The sequence below is a fragment of the Denticeps clupeoides genome, chromosome 6, assembly GCF_900700375.1.
Source record: "Denticeps clupeoides chromosome 6, fDenClu1.1, whole genome shotgun sequence".
NCBI classification, from domain to species: Eukaryota; Metazoa; Chordata; class Actinopteri; order Clupeiformes; family Denticipitidae; genus Denticeps; species Denticeps clupeoides.
This window is the reverse complement of record NC_041712.1, coordinates 20,395,822-20,419,421: the sequence shown is the minus strand read 5'-3', so window position 1 is coordinate 20,419,421 and position 23,600 is coordinate 20,395,822. Positions and strand designations below refer to the sequence as shown.

The window sequence follows — 23,600 nt, the reverse complement described above, 5'->3', positions numbered from 1 at the left end:
ACAGTGTTCCAATTTATATTTAGCACCATTGAGTTCTTTTTTTTCTTTCTTTTTTACCTCAGCATTTTGTGCCATATTGTGCCATCTTGTGGTTGACAGGAAGAAATACAATATTCTCAACCATCCGTCCATCAATTGACACTTTTCTTAAAGTGTCGGCATAAAATGTAAGACTTGAATAATGCCTGCACAAAAAGAATACACACACATGCACATATATGTGTGGTGGTATAGCCTATTGGATAACACACTCGCCCACAAACCAGAAGAACACAAAATTACAGGTTCGAACCCCACTTACTACCATTGTGTCCCTGAGCAAGAAACTAAACCCTGAGTGTCTCCAGGGGGACTGTCCCTGTACCTACTGATTGCAAGTTGCTCTGGATTAGGGCATCAGATAAGTGCCATAAATGTAAACATAGTGTGGCTGGAAACTCATGCAAACCCACGGCGAACATGCAAACTCTGTGTTCTGCAGTCCTGGAGCTTCACTCAGCCATAAAATCACCTGTGTGCTATAATTTATTTAATTTATATATAATTTAATTAATCATAAGTAATATATAATTGCATGTGAAGCACGACCCCTTTTTTTGTAAATGCACCTAAGTGGCAAATGAGCCAAAGGCTCGTATTATACAGAAAGATGCACTCCTGACACAGTGTGTAAGTGGGTGGAAATATAAGCCTCTGTCCCAGATAATCAAATTAATGCAATTTCAAACCACATTTGTGACCCACAGCAGGATGCATGATGAGAGGGACCGTCCCTCTAACATCTGACTGGTTCATTATTCTGTCTGAATTAAGAATGAAATATAATGTAATGTTTACTGGTGGCTCGTCAACTCAGGGGCAGTAGTGGCCTAGTGTAAAATGTTTTTTTAAGTGTTTCAACATGGGTTGACTATTGAAATGTTTAATCCTTACCAAAACCAGGCACTTTGTGCCCCTTACTCAGAAAAATCCTACATCTGCCACTATGTATATGTGCCAGAGGAAAACATATTTCTCTACAGTCAGGAACCTTAGTTTTAATCTCATAATCAAAACGTAATTACACCTTTTTTCACGATATAGTGCAAAGGAATGTAGGGCATTTGTTGAAGTTAAATGTCTCCGAAAAAAAGGCAAAGAAAAAAAGCTGATGTAACTATTTAGCGCAATAATGAATTGAACTTGCTCGGTGTGGCGACCGGGACAAACCGCTCCTGCAGTTCCCACTCGCGGCCACCAGGTGGCGAAAACCCACGCCTCTCCAGTTCGCGTGGTCGCGGGTTGAAAAAGGCTTTTCCCCCCCGTCTTCTTTTCCCCCTGCTGGCGTCGCTGTACAGCCCGCTGGTCGGACGGTGTTTTTCTCATCTGAGCGGCGTCAGTTCCTGCGGCACTCCGGCTGGTGCGCGCCTCCCCAGCATCAGCAGCGCCCCAGTAAAGGCTGAAATCCCGGACCCGCGGCCGCTAGAAAGAGCTCCGCAGCCCGATTCGCGCCCACAGACGCAGCGGTCAGCGGTGAGTGCGCGTCGGAACGAGAAGACAATTCGCTGCTTTGTGTATTCACGCTGCGTGGCGCAGCGTTTCTCGTGTTTCCCTGATTGGTTCATATCGATCATTGTTGGTTCCAGATTGGCACAAAGGGAAGGTCTTGCTGGAGCGAAGATGGTCAAACTCGGGAGTAACATTCAAGACAAAGGCGCCAAGGCGGCGAGCGTGGAGGACGGTTTCCAGAACGTGCCCCTCATCACGCCTCTGGACGTCGGTAACCTCCAGTACCAGGCGCCAGATAAGGTAAGGGGGGGGGGGGGGGGGGGGGGGGGGGTTATGTTAGTACCAGGAGGGGGGATGTGGTGGTGGTGCCAGACACTGTAAAGGAGGGCTGGGGGGGTTGATGTCAGTACCAGGAGGGCTGGGGGGGGGCTTGGTGCCAGACACAGTAAAGGAGGGCTGGGGGGGGGGGGGGGGGTTGTACCAGGATCAGGAGGGCTGGGGGGGTTGGTGTCAGTACCAGGAGGGCTGGGGGGGGGCTTGGTGCCAGACACAGTAAAGGAGGGCTGGGGGGGGGGGGGTTGTACCAGGATCAGGAGGGCTGGGGGGGTTGGTGTCAGTACCAGGAGGGCTGGGGGGGTTGGTGCCAGACACAGTAAAGGAGGGCTGGGGGGGTTGTACCAGGATCAGGAGGGCTGGGGAGGTTGGTGCCAGTACCAGGTGCCAGAGAAGGTAAAGGAGGGCTGGTGCCAGTACCAGGACGGCTGAGGAGGTTGGTGCCACTACCAGGAGGGCTGGGGTGGGGTTGGTGCCACTACCAGGCACCAGAGAAGGTAAAGGAGGGCTGGGGGGTTGGTGCCAGTACCAGGAGGGCTGGGGGGGTTGGTGTCAGTACCAGGTGCCAGAGAAGGTAAAGGAGGGCTGGGGGGGTTGGTGCCAGTACCAGGAGGGCTGGGGGGGTTGGTGTCAGTACCAGGTGCCAGAGAAGGTAAAGGAGGGCTGGGGGGGTTGGTGCCAGTACCAGGAGGGCTGGGGGGTTGGTGTCAGTACCAGGTGCCAGAGAAGGTAAAGGAGGGCTGGGGGGGGTTGGTGCCAGTACCAGGAGGGCTGGGGGGTTGGTGTCAGTACCAGGTGCCAGAGAAGGTAAAGGAGGGCTGGGGGGGTTGGTGCCAGTACCAGGAGGACTGGGGGGTTGGTGCCAGTACCAGGTACCAGACAAGGTAAAGGAAGGCTGGTGCCAGTACCAGGATGGCTGGGGTGGGGTTGGTGCCAGGACCAGGTGCCAGAGAAGGTAAAGGAGGGCTGGGGGGGTTGGTGCCAGTACCAGGACGGCTGGGGTGGGGTTGGTGCCAGGACCAGGTGCCAGAGAAGGTAAAGGAAGGCTGGTGCCAGTACCAGGACGGATGAGGGGGTTGGTGCCACTACCAGGAGGGCTGGGGTGGGGTTGGTGCCAGGACCAGGTGCCAGAGAAGGTAAAGGAGGACTGGGGGGGGGGGGGGGGGGGGGGGGGATTGGTGTGGCACGTGATGCGCGCATCCAACAGCGTACAGTAAAGGTGGGGATAACGCAGGTCACACCTTCATCTGCAAATACCTGGCATCCGACTCAGCCTCAGAAAGCACTTACTGTACACAGTGTTAATTGCCTATCCAATGAATTAAAGCTGACGAGGCTTTATCGGAATGGGAACTGCTGCACGGTGGCCTGACGACAGTCGGCTTTGTGTTTTTTTTGGTTTTTCCTTCCTTCTGTTAGACCAGAGATGCTGTGTTGCCAGGTCCAGCAGCAAAAAATCAGGCAGCGGCCGTGACACTTTTGCAGAATAGCGCCGAGCCCCTCATGTGACATTGTGCTGACGGAGCTTCAATTTAACTGCACCTGCTCACCAGGCTGGCCTGTCAATCATTATCACACACACACACGCCCTCATTGTTTTGTTTTTTTATTCACACGGGGGTAGACGCACCGCTCCTCCTCCCTCTTCTCGCAGCATCGTCCCAGGGGACTCTTCATTGGCCTGCATGTCAAGTAGCATACAGCAGGCAAGCCAGACAGATTCTTTTTTTTTTTTTTGACTGATCGGATGGAGAGCAGAGAATGATGGGTAATGCAGTTGCTTGAATGCTGGTTGCACGCTTTTCCTTATGAGCCTGGATCGGGATCCAACATTTAATTTAGCAATTTTTTGACCTTATTACGGTAACACATTCATTTATGCTTTAATTTTTAATCCCACTTACTACCATTGTGTCCCTGAGCAAGACACTTAACCCTTAGTTGCTCCAGGGGGGGAGGACTGTCCCTGTAACTACTGATTGTAATTCGCTCTGGATAAGGGCGTCTGGTAAATGCTGTAAATGTAAATGTTAAGCATGTTAGGAATTTTTGCTTAAAACATCAGATATATTATACACGTTGAATAAAACAGACTTGTCCATTTTTTTAGTTCTGCAAGAGAAGTTTTCTCAGGTAAATAATGTATATTCAGTGTGGACAAAATTGCGCAGCTTTGTTGCAGATTATTGATCCAGACGAAGTTAGAAAGCTCCGCTTGGTTTGATTGAAGACAGAGAGGTTCTGTGTGATAATTTGTATTCCGTTTGTGAGTGTGGGAGGGCGTTCTGCTGTTAACTCTGCTTCGGCCTTGTTCTCAGTGTTGTGTGTGGGGGGGTGGGGGGTGGGGATGAAGGCTTATGGGGGGCGAATCTGCCACCACAGACTGAACCCCGTCTGGCCCGGACGTATCGCAGCCGCCTCCTGCTCTGACTGGGATTCTCAAGGATGGATCCGTATTCATGTGTATATATTTTCACCTCCACCTGTAGCTCCCCCGCAAATTATTCTGACATCACAGCGCCGGCGTCATAATCCATTTCCTGATTAACCCCACACATCACGTTTACGAGACGGCCGCCAGGAAGCTGATGGATCCGGCCAGGCCTGCAGCGGTGCCTCCGGTCTTTACTGTGTATTGGGTGGTGATTGGGCGATGGGGACCGGAGTTAAGGGCTGCTGGTGGCCCACAAGACGGCATGAGGCCCCCAGGGTGGGATGAGCGGACGCGGCGGGGGCCCGTAATCGAGAGGGAGGTCTGTGAGATAAGCGGTAATTGTGGAGTGGTGCCGCCCGCCTACGTGATGGGGGTATTAATGGAGCGTAATTTTACCACGTGGTCACCGCAGAGAGAGATGCCATTACCTCCCGCCATGGAGGTCAAACACGCACGAAGCCGCCAGAAGCCATTCCCACTGAAACCCCTTTCCAGAAAGGTTCCTCAGACATCCAGCAGAACCCTGGGTTAGAGTTCTGGTATCATTCTGCTACTTTGTTTCATTCCTGTCCAGGTGGTGGTGAAGACGAGGGCTGAGTACCAGACGGAGCACAAGAAGACCAAGCTCAAGGTGCCGAAGGTGGAGGAGTTCACCATCAGCTTCACTGACGGCGTGTCCGAGAGGCTGAAGGTAAAAAGCCGCTTGTTTCCTTTTCTGCACGACCCAGAAGCATCATCATGAAATTCATCTAAAAAAAACAATCGCCATGACCTGGAACAGATGTCTCTGTGTGTCGCCACCATCCGGTGTCCCTGAATCAAACTCCTGAACGCTGTGCCGATTTCGCTAGGCTGCAGCTAGCTTTCTCACATTCTTACAGCATTTCACATTTCGTGGTGCGAGAGGAACTTATAATCACGTTGTCATGGTTGCAGACACCACAGCAGAAAACAAGCACATTTCTAACTCCCACAGCAATTAGAAAACCGTAGCCAAGTTTTCAAGGCCTTAGAGTTGCATTCAGGGCTGAAATGTCAAAGACTTTTTTTAGAGTTGCAGTGCTTGTCAGTCCTTGTCATTGTATTAAGATAAGATAAGCGAACTTTACATTTGCATTTACAACGTAAATTTACAAGTGGACAGTACAAGATATATAAAAAGTTCAATAGACACTGGTGGCCTAGTGGCCCCGTAATCAGAAAGTTGCCAGTTCGAATCACGATCCGCCACGGTGCCACTGAGGTGCCGCTGAGCAAAGTACCGTCCCCACACACTGCTGCCCGCTGCTCACGCAGGGTGATGGGTTAAAAGCAGAGGACACATTTCGTTGTGTCACCGTGTGCTGTGCTGCAGTGTATCACAATGACAATCACTTCACTTTCACTTTAAATATTCTGGAATAAAGAGTGGATGTGTGTATATACCTAAAATATATTTGTGAATGCCTGTATACATAGAATATAAGTAAGTGTACATATATTCAGAGTGGATACATGTACACATATTGCACATGAGAAAACTGAAATGGAGTAGTGGATGTGTGTGCTATGTATGTGTGGTTGGCAGAAAAGACCTTCTGAATCCTTAAAGTTGATACTTAAATCACAGTTAATATTTATTTATAACCGCACAGCACTTAAGTCCTCACCGACCTTTTTATCTTATTAATATTTACTTAGCCTAACTCGGCATTTGTATGTGGGCAGTAAAGAAGAATTGTACACACGACAATAAACGCTTTGAATCCCTGAATCCTTTAATGATTCCTTTTTCCCAGCAGCCTTTTCTTCATTATTGCACCAATCAAGAGTTTTCCATTAAATGTCTACTACTGATTTGAGGCTAATGCAAGTCCACCAGCATTTTCTTATAGTTTTTGTCTAGATGCTTCAAGTCTGTTAAGCTTTGACAGAGATTCAAGATTCAAAGTTTTAAACGTCGTATGTTCAAGGTGACATTGTATTCTTACCTGAATGCTCATTGGAACGCACCCCATTATAAATACCTCACACAAATACGTACCCAGTAGCAAGTATAAAGCAGCGTAGTGGGACAAGGGGAGTAAATGCATGAATCATGGAGACAGCAAGTGTGCTGTCTTCTCCTCGGCCTGAGTTTGAAGTTGATGGGGTAGGTGGCCTGGTATGTGATGTCACATCTCACATGATGCTCAGTGGCTGGCCTGCAGTGAGTCAGAAGAATGTCTCGGACAACCAAAGCTACAATGTTCTGAATGGGAATAAGAATCAGAATGCTAGCTTTGTAAGGAACTGTTTTTAAGTCATAAGAATCTTAGAAGTTGTTTATTTTATCAAATCAAAAATGTATTTTTCTTTGGTTATTGCTGAGGAAATGTGTTTCACAAGAATATTTAATACTTTCTTTTTGTATTATACTGTCATCAGCTGGTTGGTTGGAGGTTTGAGCCAAGTGTATTTTTTGGCCTTCTTTCTTCAGAGTGCACGAATATGATAGCATGCTCAAAATTTTGACAAAGAGGTCGCAATTTTTGTACAATTACTATTATGGAATATGGATTAATAGCAGCTAAGGAACTTAGCTGCCAGTGGATACAGTTATAATCTCACAGCTGGAGGAGCAAGTGAGGCATGAGATTTTTCCTTAGGTTCAGGATAAGGACTTAGATAAGGATTTGAAAAATGCAAAAAAAAAAAAACCCAGACAGAGCAGCACCCAAAATAAAGAAAAACTTTATTTTGGGATGGATACTCTGACATGTAGCAATGCTCTCACTGCGACGTTCTTGCCATAAACCCGCACTGTGTTCCCCGTTCTTTCAGATATGTCAGACGGGTACTTGACTCAGTGGGTGGTCTGTGCACCTGACAGATATGAGCTGGGATGAGAAAAGGAGAAGAAGACAAAGTGCTTCGGAGGGGCAGATTGAATGCTGAGCAGAGTTGGCAGCTTGGCGTGGTGGAGTCTAATGAATGCGAAAGGGAGAGGAGAGATGAAGGTCGTTTACGAGGATGACACAGAAAAAGAACAATTCATTTAGGAGGAGCAGCAACCACTTAGCTCGCCGGGGTTTCTCATACCTATCTGGAAAACGTTTACTTAAAAAGGGGAAAATGCCTGTTTTTTATGTCCAGTATTAACATTATTTTAAACCAAATAATTATTATTCATTACCCAATTTCCATTCCACATGAGCAGAAATGGAACTGTGCGCAATTAGCACCACTACAGGGGGGCGGCTGCAGATTTTCTATAGTAATAAACAGAACCAATTAAAATGTGCCTTTTATCACTTGCTTGTCTAATGAGGCGTTTGACCAAATAATAACGTGACTGAAATCTGAAGTAATTCTTCAGTAAGTGTTTACAGCGAATACTCCAAATTGAATTAACCTCCTGCAAAATGGTCCAGTTGTTACCCAGTTGTTACATGTGCATTACACACCACAGCTCACTGGAAACCAGCAGATCATCCGCTTCCAGCCTACCAGATCAACTGTAGTCTGCAACTGAATGGAACATGGCCGTACAATGCTGTGGGGAAGTTTAGGGCCATTTAAAATGTCCTTGTCTTTTCGGTTGTTTTCTGCTAATCAGCATTATTCCATTCAGTAGATATTCCATTCATTAACCATTTACCAAAGATATTCATCACCTGGACAATGTCTGGACAGGATTTTTAACCAAGTTAATCAATTTAATGTTGGAGAAAGCAATTGTTTACTGTCAAAACAGAGGTGGACTTTTGAGCAGTTGTGTATATGTGAATGTAACATGGCTAGAATGGTAGAATTTCTATCCAATTTCTTTTAGACCTGCCTTGGTTATGAGAAGTGTCCTTTGTAATCAATGCTCTGTTCGCAGGTCTTCGGATTAGGGTCTGAACTGGCAGATCTGCAGCTGCAGAGAAGGCTGTCTCAGGGCCCTCGACCCTGTTTATCGCACAAGGCCCTTTGCTTGTCTCCGGGCTCTCTCGCCTTGTATGATTGCTCCCCGTTGGGCAACAGCAGAATTCCCAGCAGCGATTATATCTGCAGATGGAGAAAGCGTTGCTTTCCCTCATTAAACATCCAAAACAAAGTCGGGCTGAGCAAAGGTCTCCGCGGCATCTGACGCAGCAAAGCGGAACATATTAACACGTCTTGTTAAAGTAAAAAAGAAAAGGGAGGAAATTAGAACGGCTCAATTAAGCGATGGAGGAGGAGCAAGAGGGTGGGCGTTGACGTTTGGCATCGTGGTCTTCCGGGATCTCTTTGAAGCCTTGGAAGGTGACAAAAAGTGGCATCCAATGCTACTCTAGGGACTCAGAGATGCTAACTGGCAGCTAGATGATCTGAAAGGGGCTGAAAGAGAATGGATAATTTCACTTAAAGCAATTTAGTTGGGCATGTTTCGGTTGAGTTGAGGCAGCCTCATTATGTTTAATATTGCTCCATTATTGCTGTATGCTGGTCTGCTGATGATGTGAGCAGTTATGAGCTACAGGCATGCATATGATGTTCATGTCAGTGTTCACATACTGTGGATATTCTGCTGTATATTCTATAATCGGGCAGAATGTAGCACATCTTTGTCACCCCTCACCAGATTGCAGCAAATTGGCTGTAAAAAGCTAGGGCTAAATTACACGGGTATGAAATAAAGTGCATCAAGATGCACACACACAAAGGCTCACAAATGCTCTAAGAATGCATATTTTTCCCAGAAGCCATTGCTTCCCAGACCTCTTTTAATACGTGTGTGTGTGTGTGTGTGTGTATTTGATGAAGGCGTGCCCTGCAGGGAGCTGCAATCCTGACATATCCACCTACACCGCCAGGACCCTGGAGCTTTTGTTTAGTCTACCATCTGATGGGCCCTGGGCTGAGATGAGGAAAGAGAGGGGCAGAGACGGAGAGAGTGAGGGAGAGGGAGGCTAATGACAGGTTACGTGTCCAGCAGAGATGTGCAGGGTTATGCCAGGCATGAAAAGAAAGTGTTGTTGTTTTCATACGCATTTTTAAAAATGCCAGCCTGTGTGTGTTTTTGTCAAAGGCCCACTGCTGCATCTAAGGAGAAAATTCAGCATCAGTTACTCAAAACGAATCCTCCCTCTTGCAGACGGTCTCAAAAAACCAAGTACATTTAATAAAAACTTTCATTTAAGAAAGCTAACCCTTAACCGATGGAGCATGTTGGCCAACGGCTCAGTTTTCATGTTCAGAAATTTAAAAAAATTAAAATGAAAGCAAATATGCTGGTCATCAGTAGTTTATTAAAAAATAAGCACCAATACACTGTGTAGATGTAGGCAGGCGTGCAAGTTGGTCGTGTTGTGACAGTATTAGTAATTAGTTTTTCCTCTTTAACATACAGAAATCGAGCAAGTGCCCGTACTTCATCTCTTATTAACAAACCCCATCCCCAAGCACCATTGCTCAGCACCATGTGTTGAATGTGTTGACAACAAAATCACACAAAAATTATTGCTTGAAATCAAATTTATCAATGGCGGTCTGGAGGTCTGGATTTGGAGTCACACTCAAAACTAAAGTGGAAAAACACTACAGGCTGATCCAAGTTTTATGTAATGTCCTTACAACAAGTGAAAATGAGGCTCAGTAGTGTGTGTGTGGCCTCTACGAGCCTGTATGACCTCCCTACAACGCCTGGGCATGCTCCTGATGAGGTGGAGGGTGGTCTCCTGAGGGATCTCTGGGATGATGTCCCAGATCTGCCCAATTGGATTCAGGTCTGGGGAATGGGCAGGCCAGTCCATAGCATCAATCCATAGCGTCTTGCCAATCACACCAGCATATGGTCTCACAAGTGGTCTGAGGATCTCATATTGGTACCTAATGGCAGTCAGGCTACCTCCCCCAAAGAAATGCCACCCCACACCATTACTGACCCACTGTAAAACCGGTCAAGCTGGAGGATGTTGCAGGCAGCAGAGGTCTCAGTGTGAAATTGCTTCGAAGATCACAGGGCGCCAGTGGCGAATTTGCCAATTTTGATGTTCTCTGGCAAATGCCAGACGTGGTGCACGGTGTTGGGCTGAAAGCACAACCCCCACCTGTGGATGTCGGGACCTCATACCACCCTCATGGAGCCTTTTTTTCTGTGACCATTTCAGCAGACACATGCACACCTGTGGCCTGCTGGAGGACATTTTCAGGGCTCTGGCAATGCCTTTGTGTTCGTCTTTGCACAAAGGCAGCGGTAGCGGTCCTGCTGCTGGGTTGTTGCCTTCCTACGACCTCCTCCACGTCTCCTGATGTACTGGCCTGTCTCCTGGTAGCGCCTCTATGCTCTGGACACTATGCTGACAGACACAGCAAACCTTGCCACAGCTTGCATTCATGGGCCATCCTGGATGAGCTGCACTACCTGAGCCACTTGTGTGGGTTGTAGACTCTGTCTCAGGCTACCACTAGAGTGAAGGCGCCGCCAGCATTCGAAAGTGACCAAACCACGCCTTTATTGTCTTGCTAATTGCCTATAATTTCCAGAATTTCCACCTGTTGTCTGTTCCATTTGTACAACAGCATGTGAAATTAATTGTCAGTGTTGCTTCTTAACAACAACAACAACATTTATTTCTTATATAACCCAAAATCACATACAGTATGTCTCAATGGGCTTTGACACCTCCCACACTAGACCCTTCTGCACACATTGTGTTCCCTTATTTTTTGAACAGTGTATATCCTTGTGTATGTGTCTGTGTAGTACAGACTGAAAGTGATTAGGTTTAGATTAGACTCGCCTTTCCACGCCAAACGGCCCACACGCAATCAGCCCCTAAAACCAGCATTGTCTGGGCGTGTCGCAGGCTTTGCTGCTGTAGTCGTTTGTCACGTAAAAGGGGACGCGCCGTTGGAGGCACAGATAGGGATGTGGCAGGGCTTTGTTTGAGAGATGCGTGGGATGATTAATGACTCCAGATGGCTTTTGCTCTGGCCTGAGTCTGATTAATCTCACATTTGCCTTTGAAAAGGAACAAAACCGTCTCTTTGGTTTCATGGCTATATCAAAATGGCAGGAAAGAGAAATGTGTGGGGTGATATTTTTTGGGTGTGAGATCACTTGATGTGATATTGGCAAAGATTTTTAGGCTTTCATGAAATAAACGCATAGACATTAGAAAGGTTTGCACCACTTTCATGTTCATGGTAAAAAAAAACTCAACATCTAAGCTGACAAGCTTGTGGACCAGCAAGTTTAACAATCTTTGTTGTGCTGGTCACTCTAGACCAGCTAAAATCATCTTACAGCATTACGCTATCTGTTGGTGCAGGATGACGATGGTACAAATGTTCACATTACAAACATTTATACTCTGGAAATTGCGTCTGTAAAGGAATTTAAACCTGGAAAGCTTAACATTATGACCTCAAAAATCCAAAATGCCTGCACCCTGATGCAGCTCATTAGCATATCCACCTTTGTTTCGATTCAATCTGTCATGCACACTAAGCAGTCCATATATTTTGTATGTAATTCAATGCACTGCTAGGATTTACAACTAAATTGTGCGCCTTTTGAGCAAAAACCTTCAGCTATGCTAAAAGCTGTATTGTATTAGCATTTCAGTCATAATCCCAAAACATTCTGAATTATGACTGAGCATTTGTCTTGAGTTTGGTCAGAATCATGGGAACATTTATTTCTAGCTTTAGCACAAACTGGCTGTTGGGTTTTTAATTTCTCCCACGGAGGCCCTCTTCTTCTCCGGCCCTTTTCCCAAACCCTGGGGATCAATTAGCATTCTCCGCCACTGCCCCGCTGCCCTCCTGGGCTCCTCCAGTCACCAAGGTGGGCACAGCCACCCTCACTGTGGCTTGTTAATATTCTAGCCACAAGTACCATTTTAGCTGGTCTAAAGTCAGGTGTGTTTCTGTTTGAGAGACAGCGTTGTAATCATGATCTTTTGGATTTTGGAAATTTGAAGAGTTGGCATTTTACAAAGCAAACCCGTGGAGCACCAATATGAAGTCGCGGAGCATGTTAGCATTTAAAAACATTGGCTCGTTGGCATATTTAGAAAAATCTTCTTTTAGAAATGGCTTGACGGTTGCAAACCGCAAAAGCCTGGAGGAACAGAAAAACTAAAGCATGCCATGTGTTGTTTCCCATGAGATCTGCGATCGCACAAAATTATTCACACACACCCAAACACGCAGGCCGACCCCTCTACCCGACAACTTTATTCGCCGGCATCGGGCAACTCATTAGCAAACCAAATCCGCCTGGTTTGCATATCCTCAGAGTCTCGTTAATGCGGCATCGTGCCGAACAGGTAGAGGCCTTGGAACCTCATCTGAGGCGCATGGAGGTGGGCGAGTTGCGGGTTTGTTTTGCCATCGACACGGCCACGGCTTTCTAGCAGTATTTAAAGTGCGATGAGCCTCACGGGAGTTGATCACCTTAAAACAAAAAAAAAAAGCAAGCAGAAATAGCAGCCAAAGAGTGTGAGAACAAGATATGTCCTTGTTTCCTGAGAGACCTGGTCTAATTGGCTACCATTACCCTCATTAGAAATCATAGTGAGAGAATATGACACCTTTTCTGTGTGTATTTTGTCCACATTCTTCATGCCATGGCACAGTGTTGTTTTTTGCGGTACAGGAACTGGACTAGACAGATTTTTTTTCTTTTAAACGAGGCTAAAACAGGCTTAGTGCATGGAGCATGTTCTCTAAATACACATAAACCCTGCCGCCGCAACCCTAGCCTCCACTGGAACATGGCAGCTCAATTTTGGGCAAAACTATCATTTGAAATTGAAACATCAAGTGGAAATGGGAAACCATTTAAAAAAGGCAATACAATCTATGAATATTAAAATTAATATAACAAGCGGGAATGTTTTGCGACACGTGGCAAAATGAGGACATCGCGGCAAAATGCAGTGAAGCAACATTGTTTTTTTATATTGATTTGTTACATTTTTAATCATCGGTGAAAGACAAATTCATATCCGAATAAATATTGGTTTAGTAGCCCAGCCCTACTGTAGCGACTACGCCTATTTGCTAAGAAGCTAATTTCTGCTGTAACAATGAACAGCTGCATTTTAAAATAAACGAAACAAATTACTGGTCACTTAAAGGCATTTAAAATCCTGGCCTACGCCTACGTGTTTGAGCGTGTAACTGAGCGATCACCGTGTTGCATTCAATAAAATGCCCAAAGGAGTGTGTGTGTGTGTGTGTGTGTGTGTGTGTGTGTGTGTGTGTGTCTTAGACACAGGTTCCCACAGTGATGTTACTGTGTGCGTCACTCTGCTACTCCCTAACCATTGGACCCCAGAGGTGATCTCTCTCTTTCTGCCCTCTCTACTCAGCTCACCGACAGGCAAATTAATAGAAATTTTGCATGCAGCCGGATAGAGCTGTTATCTGCAGCTTTATTATAATTGTTTACTGGACAGATAAAGCCAGGGCGGCTGATAAAGCCGTGTTTTGCAGGAGGGCAAAGCTGGCAGGGCGAAGCTCTTAATCATATTACTGCAGTTTATTTGCCGCTAGGAGGGCTATTGATTTATTTATGAACTCATCTGTTTTGTGGACTCCACCTAGAGCACCTGGAAGGAGCATTTTTGTCAGCTGGTGTGTCACCACATAGGCTCACACAAGTACTATCTACTATATACTACACGTATCTACACATGTATATCCACAAACTCACATGCACGTACTGCAGGTAACCACATGTGCATGAAACATGCCGTAAACCACAATAATACACATACATATGTTCAAAAGACACATCACATTGGCCACTATTTTCATACTGGCTCTGAGCACAGAGCCCGGGGCTTGTTCGCAAGGGTAAGGTGAAGTGTGCCCTCAGGCAAATAAATGAGTAAAACAAAAAAGGAACACAAAATTGAACTGTGGTTGCGCATGTGACATGCCATATTATATGCCAAATCTTTAAAATATACTTTTAAATATTATTCCAAATACTGGTTGCCATTATGTCTGTGCCTGCAGTTCCTCATGCATACTAGTACATTTCATACACAAACACACTAGTGCATAAAAAAAAAAAATATTTCATTATGAATCCTTTTTTGATTGATTGTAGATAATATCATAACAGTTAACAAGTTCATTAGCCAAATGAAAATAAAGCCATCAACGCATTACAGCATACATGTTTTTTTTTTGTTTTTTTTTTTACAATTAATTTAGAAAAAAATTTATCACTTTATGAGATGCGGTAGTACAAGTCCTTGCACTGCCTGTCACCTATATCTGAGAGCAAGATTCCATGAGATCATGTGAGCTTCTAAACACTTACACAGACACTGCAGGGTAGTGTTGACAGGATAAAGAAGTCTAAGTAGCCAGGGGGACACAGCAAGGTCGATGGGATGGAAGTCATTGAACTGTTGCTTTCATATCCAAACCATTTAGCAAACGGTGAGACAGATCACACGCCCTCCCCCTTCGTCTAAAACACCCCCCCACACACACACACCTCTTTCCCTCTCCCCTGTCTTCTTTGGCAACCCCAATCTCTCGCTCTATTGTGCCCTCCCCTCACTCCCCTCAAGTCCACAGCAGCACAGTCGTGGAGAAGTAGGTTATGTCTATGTATTAGCCCATGCTGGGAGGTGCTGGGCTTTAACACGGCGCAGGGTATCATCGGCAGAGCTACCAGTAATCTTTTAATGCAGGATAACACTAATATCGCCACGCGGCTCTTTAACCGAGGCGCCTCTCCTCCCCGAGCCGGGGAATCTGGAGAGGTTGGAGAGAACGCGTGACGGGGTGGAATTGTTTTAGACCCTTGGTTCTCAAATTGGCCTACACTCTCTGATCTATCTGATAATTTTTTATGAATCAATTGAAAATAATTATATATATACTAGGAATAAAACTGATGCTATCCAATTGTACTTTAATTTTCCATAGAATTTTGGTACTAGGAGAGCCAAATATTTTCCGATGTGATTATGAAAAGTTTGAGAACCACTGTGTTAAACAAGAAGTGATGTGTTGTAATATATTGTTGATTATAACTGACCTAGTAAGAGTAGTATTTCCACCATCCAAAAAAAATGGTTCCTTTGTTCTATCAACCTTTATGTACCATATGTACCTGCGTATTTTAGAACTGGTAAACCAGCTCCAGGAAAGCTCCCAGCAGGGACGTGTGGACACGTTGGACAGGCTGTGCGTGATGTTTGGTCCTCTCGCACGGCGAGCGGGCGCTCAAATCCACAGCATCTGTGCCGTTTCATTAGCAGCTTCTTGATGCACGGTTGAAAAGCAGGCGCAGCTGGGTAAGGAGGGAGCTGGCAGCAGGCTCTGAAAAAACTGGGATATGATCAAATTAAATGTTTGCGGTTTGGAAAATACACCTCCTTTTTCTTCAGTAGCTATAATAAAATGAATGAAACTATGCATGAAAAGTATTCGTTTTATGTGTTGCTGCACCGTAAAGAAGATTCTGGTTATTTTACGAGATGTTTTTAAGGGCACGGATGAGAACACAGACCTCCACACAAACACCAGAGAGGAGCAGATTAACACCGTCCAGCCTACCAGGGAGACGTGGCTTCATAATAATCCTAGGCCGGGATTAAAGGGCATCTATCTGCCTGTGGATTATATTGATGTGGAAAACCCATTCAGACACCAGCCACCAGAAAAACAACAAGGGGAACACCGGACGGCAGCTGCGGCAGCCTTGAGTCCGAGAAGCGGGGCAAAGGAGGCGGGAATTAAAAAAAGGACATTTAATGAAAGCAGATGGTGCCTTGTCTCGCCTGGCGGCAAAGGATGATGTTTTGGTAAAATGACCCCATTCAGAGCCGTCCCCGTCCCCGCTGTCACACTGCTGGGCTGAGTGTTTCCGGCGAGGGACAATTCGGTTTGAGGGAGTGGTGCCGTCCGATTCGCCGTTGCTTTGCCTCATTTCGTAATGATTGGGCTCAGCCTATCGGCAATCCGGTTTACCCACACCACCAGATGGATTTAGAAACGGCATGTATGTATCTTTTTTCCCAAAACGCAGAGTTTTCAGCCATGAAACGTCCGTTCCAGCAACGTCCTCCAAACTGGCCGTGAGGGTCACCCACGATCAACTGCTCAATGATCCTCACTCGCTGAGTGAAACAAATGGAATGAGCAGAGAGGGATAAAATAAAGGTAATTTGATTACAGGCTAACCCAGTTATAGCTTCACATTCATCCCTGGATGTGCCAACGCGGATTTCATCGGTTCCCTGTGAATGGGCCGTCTATTTAAGGGATGTTTCCATGGGGACGGAGGCATTGTGTAAATCCACGATAAAGGTCACAAGGTAAAGAAACCAGAACAGGAGAAAAAGATATGAAATAATTTCACTTTCACTGGCTAGATAATGGCCAGGTTTTCATGGTAAAGCCTTTCTGGCTGCAGGGTAAAGTGGAGACGACATGTTGAGGAAATTAGAATCGCGGCATTAGGCAAAATCCCAGGAGGTTTAAGGTTCACTGAGATTATGAATAATGGACTAAGGGCATCATAAATATTTATGACCCGTCTGTTGCCGTTAGGGTCGACTGGAATTAAATTTATACCCAAAGCTTATTGTTAAAAACACTGAAAGTGTAAAGATAAACCCCTGAAGTTAAGTACAATGTTTACTAGTCAGCAATTACACACTAATGAATATCTAAAAAAAAAACATTACTGATACAACATAAGATTGACACTACAACTGGACGTCCACACAATGGTGTATAAGTGAAGTGAAGTGATTGTCATTGAGAAACACTGCAGCAGAGCACACGGTGACACAATGAAATGTGTCCTCTGCATTTAACCATCACCCTTGGTGAGCAGTGGGCAGCCATGACAGCTGCCCTGGGAGCAGTGTGTGGGGACGGTGCTTTGCTCAGTGGCACCTTGGTGAACCGGGATTCGAACCAGCGACCTTCTGATTACGGGGCCATAATAAGTAATTATAGACTGAAGTCACTGTAAAGGCACAACATTTGGAGGAAATGTGCTCAGTGCCTGAGCAGAAATTCTGTTGTCATCATGAAGTGTAAATATGGAGTAAAACAGAAATAAGAACGGTGAAAAATAACATATTTAAATATTTAAGACCCGAGTCTCCACTTTCCACTGTCATAGTTTTAGCAAGCTTTAGTCTTAAGAATTGTGATTAATTAGAGTTAGTTCATTGCTAAATGTGGGATTAATTCATTAAACATGAAATATATGTATGGTATGATAGATAATACAGATAAAATATAGATAGTGTAAATGGAGTGTAAATACAGTGGAGAAAACATTTGAACACAGCTAACATAACCAGCAGGCTGAAGTCAAGAAGCCTTATTACAGGATGCTTTGTGACAGAGTGGCAGCAGTCCCCTGGAGACATGCGGGGTTAAATGACTTATTAGCAGGAAGCAGGGTTTGAACCTGTGACTTTGTGTCCTTCGGGACACAAACACACCCAACGTACAGCTTGAACCCACAAACCTGAGATTAAAAGTCTCACGCTCTATCGACTAACTATAGCTAAACTAAAAAAAAAGGTTCAATGTTAAATAAAAAAAATACAACTTGGACTTAACAGTATAAAAAAAGTTAGTTGCTCTTTGCATTTAATCATGTCTCAGGTCCAACAATGTTAATATTTCCTTTTTTGTCACCACCCCCGGAAAGTGTCAGAGCTGGACTTGATGGCTGAGGGTATTTACGTTGACCTTGCTAATCCTTCACATTACACACATAAAAGCATTACAGACTTGGTATGTGAACCGATATACTGCACACCTACACACATATAGTACGCGAAACACACACAAACACTCCCAAGTGCACACACACACACATACACACACACATGAACACACAATTTTTTTTTTTATCCCTCCGCCCTCTGACTGTGTATCTTTCATTTATCCTTCATAGTACATTTGCATAATTCTAATTAAGCGTCGCTCAGAAACACTCTTTCAGATACAGCAGTTTTGAGAAGAGAAATTCCTTCGCTTCCTGTGTTAATCCGCCTCGAGTAGTCCGCACTGACTGGGAGGCAACGCGTCTTTCAAGCTGCAGATGTCGGCGGAGAGCGAGTCCGGTTTTCCTTGTTTGCATCACTTTGTTGTAACAAATGTATTCTGGCAGACTGGGCTCTGTGCTGGCCTCAGATCAGTCTGCCGCTGACAGTAATATGAACATATTAGCGCGCAGCAGGAATGAGTTCAGTTTTTCGTCCTCGCCAGGCCCGTCCTCCGGGCTGGAGGGGAGCTGGAGGGGAGCTGGTCGTGAGCGGGTTCGGCCGCGGGCTTTGAGAGGGACGGAATTAGTGTAGGTGTTTATTGGATCCGTCTCACCTCTGCTGGCCACTGGTGAAGACTGGGGTAATTTGAACTTCGAGGTCCTCGGGACAAGGCGAGCAGAGAGTGGCAGAGAAAGGAATATTCAACAAATTTCCACGCTTCTCCTTCAATTACGCTCCGTGGCAGAAAATTGCATTTCTGCACTAAACGTAATTTAGATTAGTTTTTCTTTCACCCTAGAAACCTTTTCAGTTGGACGAAAAGAGACAAGGTTTCTAACAAACTGTAAAGGGAATCACCTAAAGCAAATTAGCTACAAAATTAGTAAAAAGTAATCATGGGATTGGACTGTGGGCAATTCGACAGGAACGAGGTGGAATTGAACTAGCCGTTTAAGAATTTTCTCGGCTGGTAGTTCTTGCGTAATGATAAAAAAAAAAAAAAAAGATAAAAAATTTTTTTTGTGCGGATAACTACTGGAACTGCAACGTGAAACACTTGTTCTTCCAAAATGTCTTTCTAAAGAACCCCGATACCAGCGACTGTGTTCCCATCTCATCTTTGATCTTCCGTTCCACCTCATATTCACAGACTCCTACAGATTCTTACTGGACCCTACTTTTTATTGTTTAAAACTTTGTGTAAAATTACTGTAAAGTTGCCACGTTCCATGCAGAAAAAAACACTATTTGCTAATTTGCGATGTAAACGGTGGTCTCAAGAAAGTATTACGATTCATGCTTCATATTTGAAGCACTTTATTATCATTGGAGATGAAACTTGTCTTTTGTACAAATATTCCATTATGCTTTAGAGCCACTGGTTTGAGTCCTCACAGTCATGCCGGTGCCCTTGCAACCAGCGGATTTGCTCAGAACCAGCAAGTCTCATCAATAGATCTCGACAACCAATCCAATGGTGTTTTAATACTAAATGCGTTCACGGCAAAGCCAAATGAACACCTTTTTCACTAGCTCTGTAAAGTTCAGTGAAGGTTTTGTGAAGGTCTGACCCGTTTTTGTGGTTTGTCAGGTGACCATCCTCATCGTGCTGGCTCTGGCGTTCCTCGCCTGCATAGTGTTCCTCGTGGTGTACAAGGCCTTCACCTACGACCACACCTGCCCTGACGGCTTCATCTACAAGGTAGTATTCTGCCTGGGCGTGTCCGAGTCTGACCGCCACTCGTTATGCTGTTATGAGTTAGCCTTAGCATGTGGGGCTAATTCACTAATTCGCTTTAGCCAGTCAGAATGCTTGAATGTTTGCTATGTGTTTGTAGGACAGGGTATAAATTGTTCCGAATGCAGATTGTGGGACATCCCCATGGTCTCTTTCCTGTCGGGCACAACTAGGACACCATGAAGCCTGGTGCTTCAATGATTACATCTTAGCTCTGCAATAATCAGCATGAGCATCATGAAAAAAGGCCCCATCTTATTTAGCCCTAAAGTTCATAAATGATGCGTTTCAGCCTTTTATATGGCCACCCACACAAATTTGCAGCTTACTCAGCTAGGCACATCGGTGTAATCATAATATATGTTATCGACAAGTATGAATTAATAGCGTGGGGTGTGGAGGGGTAGCAGAAATGTCCCCGCTCTGAAGGATTTTATCATGCATGATTAAACGATCTTCTTACAAAACTGCCAACCTAACAGGTTTTCTGATATACGGCCCGCTGATGTCAGTTGTGCAACTTTCCTCTGCCCCATGCGCGTGTGCTAAACTGGACACCGGAATTGTTTTGCTCTTCCATCATGCAGCATAAGCGCTGCATCCCGGCTTCGCTGGAGGCCTACTACAACGCCCAGGATGCCAACTCACGGGGCCGCTTCTACACGGTGATCAGCCACTACAGCATGGCCAAGCAGACCAGCTCGCGCTCCGTCTCGCCCTGGATGCCGGCAGGCAGTGGCCCCCACGACGCCAAGCCGCCCAACACAGACAGCCAATGAGCCCATGCTCCTCTGCGCGTCACGACTGCTTCATACTCATCGACCTTAGCTGCTGCTCTGGAACCAGCTCTCCCAAACAACTCGACTGACCTTAATCCGCCTGAAAAGTAAATGTGGAAACCGGTCTCAGACCAGTAGTTAAAGGCATAATGTGTCTGGTCTCATAGCCCACGCCAGCTTTTTAAATGGAAAGTCTTGTGACCTGCTTCTCTCTTCGATTCTCTGTTCCCCTCCCCTCCACTCCAACCCTTTTCTTTCCTTTCTTGCTATTCTGCATATTCTACTGTCATTCCCTTATTTATTGATTGATTGATTTTTTTCAAAATTATTATTTATTAAACCGGTTTTGTACTTGATGAAAGAAGACTGTTTGTACAAAGGCATGACTTTGAAACCCCCAAACATGTTCATGTTCTGCTCAAGTCCGACATGTCACAGCCATACCTGTTCACAACCCTCGTAGTTTAGACGATCTGTTCCAAAAAAAAAAAAAAAACATGACTAAAGAAGTGTTTTTAATCTCATGTCTCCTACGACCCATTACACCATATACATGTTGTTCTGTAAAAGAATTATCCCTTTGTATGAACTGCAACATGGATGATGCTAATGTAGATGTTTAAAAAAGAAAAAAAAAGCGATCAGAGCTATGCTAAGTATTTTATCTTGACTGAGTGGAGACTGAACACAGCTTAAATGTGAATCATAGTTCCTAATTTGAGCCAAGATGTACATACTGTAGTCCGTTACGGCCATAGTTAACCTTGTGAGTAGTGCTGTTGGGTATGCGGTTGTGTTACTGCCACTACTTTTCATTTGAGCTGTAACACAAAGACCCGAGGGACACAGACAATTTTCTCTGCTCTGAAACAGCCGCAGCAAGTACCTGTATGTGGGAAAGGATCTGATTGGCTGGAAAGCATCTCATCCTTGTCTGTCCCTAAGATGGAGTGCACGCATCGCCTAGATGTCCTCACTGCTGTTCGGTTACCTTTCATTTATATCTGTAGTGGACAAAAAAGGGTTTTTGAAATATTGTGCAGTTGTTAGTGGATATGTAGCGAAGCCTGGAGTATTTTTCAATGTGTAACCTTTAGGTTTGGGAAAAAAAATAAAACATGATGTGTTCAGTAGATTTGTTGAAGTGTTTTTCTTTTTTACCATAGCATACAATTAAAATTTCTATGACATATTGTGAACATTGACATATTAAAGGTGACATTAATTCACGAAAATGTAATCAGGTCTTGCAAGCTATCTAGCAATAAATTATTGTTACACATTTCCTACATTGTAAGACAGTGGTAGGAGAGTCAGTGAAACTGACTAATGAACATCTGTCTGTTATAATATATAATTAAAATAAGCACGCAAATTGCTGTGACTAATTTGAAATATGAATGGAAAATTCTTAATTGTCTTATTGTTTTATCAGAAGTAAATTCTTTTTCTTAATGCTGTTCTTGTAATTGATTTGCATAAGCAAGATTGGCTGGGTGATTAAGGTAACCTTGACAGGAAGCCAGTATGTCTGCAGCATGACTCGATGTGTTGGTTGAAATAAAAAGAACCCCTCTCTCTACTGTATTGTGCACCACTCTATATTGTCTATATTGATAAAAGGCTCATGCAGAAACGTTTTTTGACTTGATAGTTGTACAAGACTGAATGAAGGGAAGTGATTGTCATTGAGAAACACTGCAGCACAGCACATGATGATACAACAAATTTTTGTTTAATAATAATAATACGAATCATTTAGGCCACCATTGCTGGCCTAAATGATTCGTATTATTAAAACCACCGTACTCTTTGCAATAATTTAGAACTAATTAATTATTGTAGCACATCAGTGCTGAATTAATGCTGGAGAGTGGGTGTGTCTGTCATACAGGGAGCACAGGAGCGGCAACCATAATTTCTCAACAACATAGCCTCTTAACCCACAATAGACCAGACTATCTGTGACCCCTTCATCCCTGACAGGGTTTGGGGTGGAAACTTTGACTAACACTGCAGTGGCTAATGTATGTAACTCACACTACGTATCTCATATTATGGAACACACTTGCATTTTCAGCCATTTTGCATTAACATTTATCAGATGCCCTTATCCGGAGCGACTTACAATCAGTAGTTACAGGAATAGTCCCACCCTGGAGACACTCAGGGTTAAGTGTCGTGCTCAGGGATACAAGTGGGATTTGAACCTGGATCTTTGTTGTACCCAGTGGGCTACTACCACCCTCTGCACTCCTCTGTTATTCTGAGAAAAGTGCACTCCGAGAGTGAGAGTGAGGAAGGTTGTATATTTCTCTCCCTTTGTCTTGGCGTAATTAGCACTTTGTGTTCTCACTAAACTCCCCTGTCTCCATATGTTCTCAAAGGGAGGAAATCACCACAGCTGTGCAACCACAAGAGGAATTTCAAATCAGACACTGTCAGAAATCTGTTACATTCAAACAGTCTTGGATGGGGAAGCTGAAAGCTCTGAAGCACACACACACCAATAAAAATCATATGCACTCCTCACCAAAACCCAATTTATTGCAAATCCATTTATTGAATTCATATGCAATTCATATGCAATTCATTCATATGAATTAAATGATTTTTAGTTAGTTTCGTTATTTTTTTGTTACAATTCTTAAACCAACATTGTCCTTAGTGCTGCAGTGACGTCCTGCACTAGATTCAGATGTTCTGCTTTCCAAATGAATTTCTTAAATCAGCTAAAAGCCTGAGCCATTAGTAAAACTCAAAGCAGACATCCAAAGATTGGCCATTCCGTCTCTGATGATTGGAGATTTGTCTTAATTAGCTGCACTTTGGGAGCCTTTAACTATTCACAACATTCCTTGGATAGGGATTAATTTTAATCTCCACTGCTGCACAGTAAAATCTTCCCTTTATCTCAGGAAAATGTGAGGCTCCTAAAAGCTGCATGGATCGGATTAGCTTGTAAAGGGCTGGAGAGCGGTGCAGACATGGTGACAAAGTTTAATTCAGTATGAAGACATCTGCTGCCTGTTTAAATGCCAGTACAATTTTTTTTTCTGCTTATTTGTATTGTAGAAGCAGGGCATGGATTCTATGGACAAGTTCTTCACTGCACAAGTAGTCTATGG

The 23,600-nt window shown here is 44.6% G+C and overlaps 1 protein-coding gene across 1 annotated transcript; it reads left to right on the top strand.

Moving 5' to 3' along the window:
- Positions 1–1,307: 1,307 nt before the first annotated feature.
- Positions 1,308–21,605, top strand: nsg2 (neuronal vesicle trafficking associated 2). The gene is made up of 5 exons (XM_028984533.1): positions 1,308–1,512; positions 1,626–1,788; positions 4,830–4,946; positions 19,547–19,657; positions 20,281–21,605. The coding sequence occupies exons 2-5, from the start codon at positions 1,660–1,662 to the stop codon at positions 20,470–20,472; spliced, it is 549 nt and encodes a 182-aa protein (XP_028840366.1). The 5' UTR covers positions 1,308–1,512; positions 1,626–1,659; the 3' UTR covers positions 20,473–21,605.
- The last annotated feature ends 1,995 nt before the right edge of the window (positions 21,606–23,600 follow it).

Excerpts from the sequence above, each read along its gene's own strand:
- nsg2 (XM_028984533.1), top strand. The coding sequence starts at position 1,660 with ATGGTCAAACTCGGGAGTAACATTCAAGACAAAGGCGCCAAGGCGGCG. Across the intron at positions 1,789-4,829 it reads AGTACCAGGCGCCAGATAAG|GTGGTGGTGAAGACGAGGGC; the intron begins GTAAGGGGGGGG and ends ATTCCTGTCCAG. Across the intron at positions 19,658-20,280 it reads CTGACGGCTTCATCTACAAG|CATAAGCGCTGCATCCCGGC; the intron begins GTAGTATTCTGC and ends TCCATCATGCAG.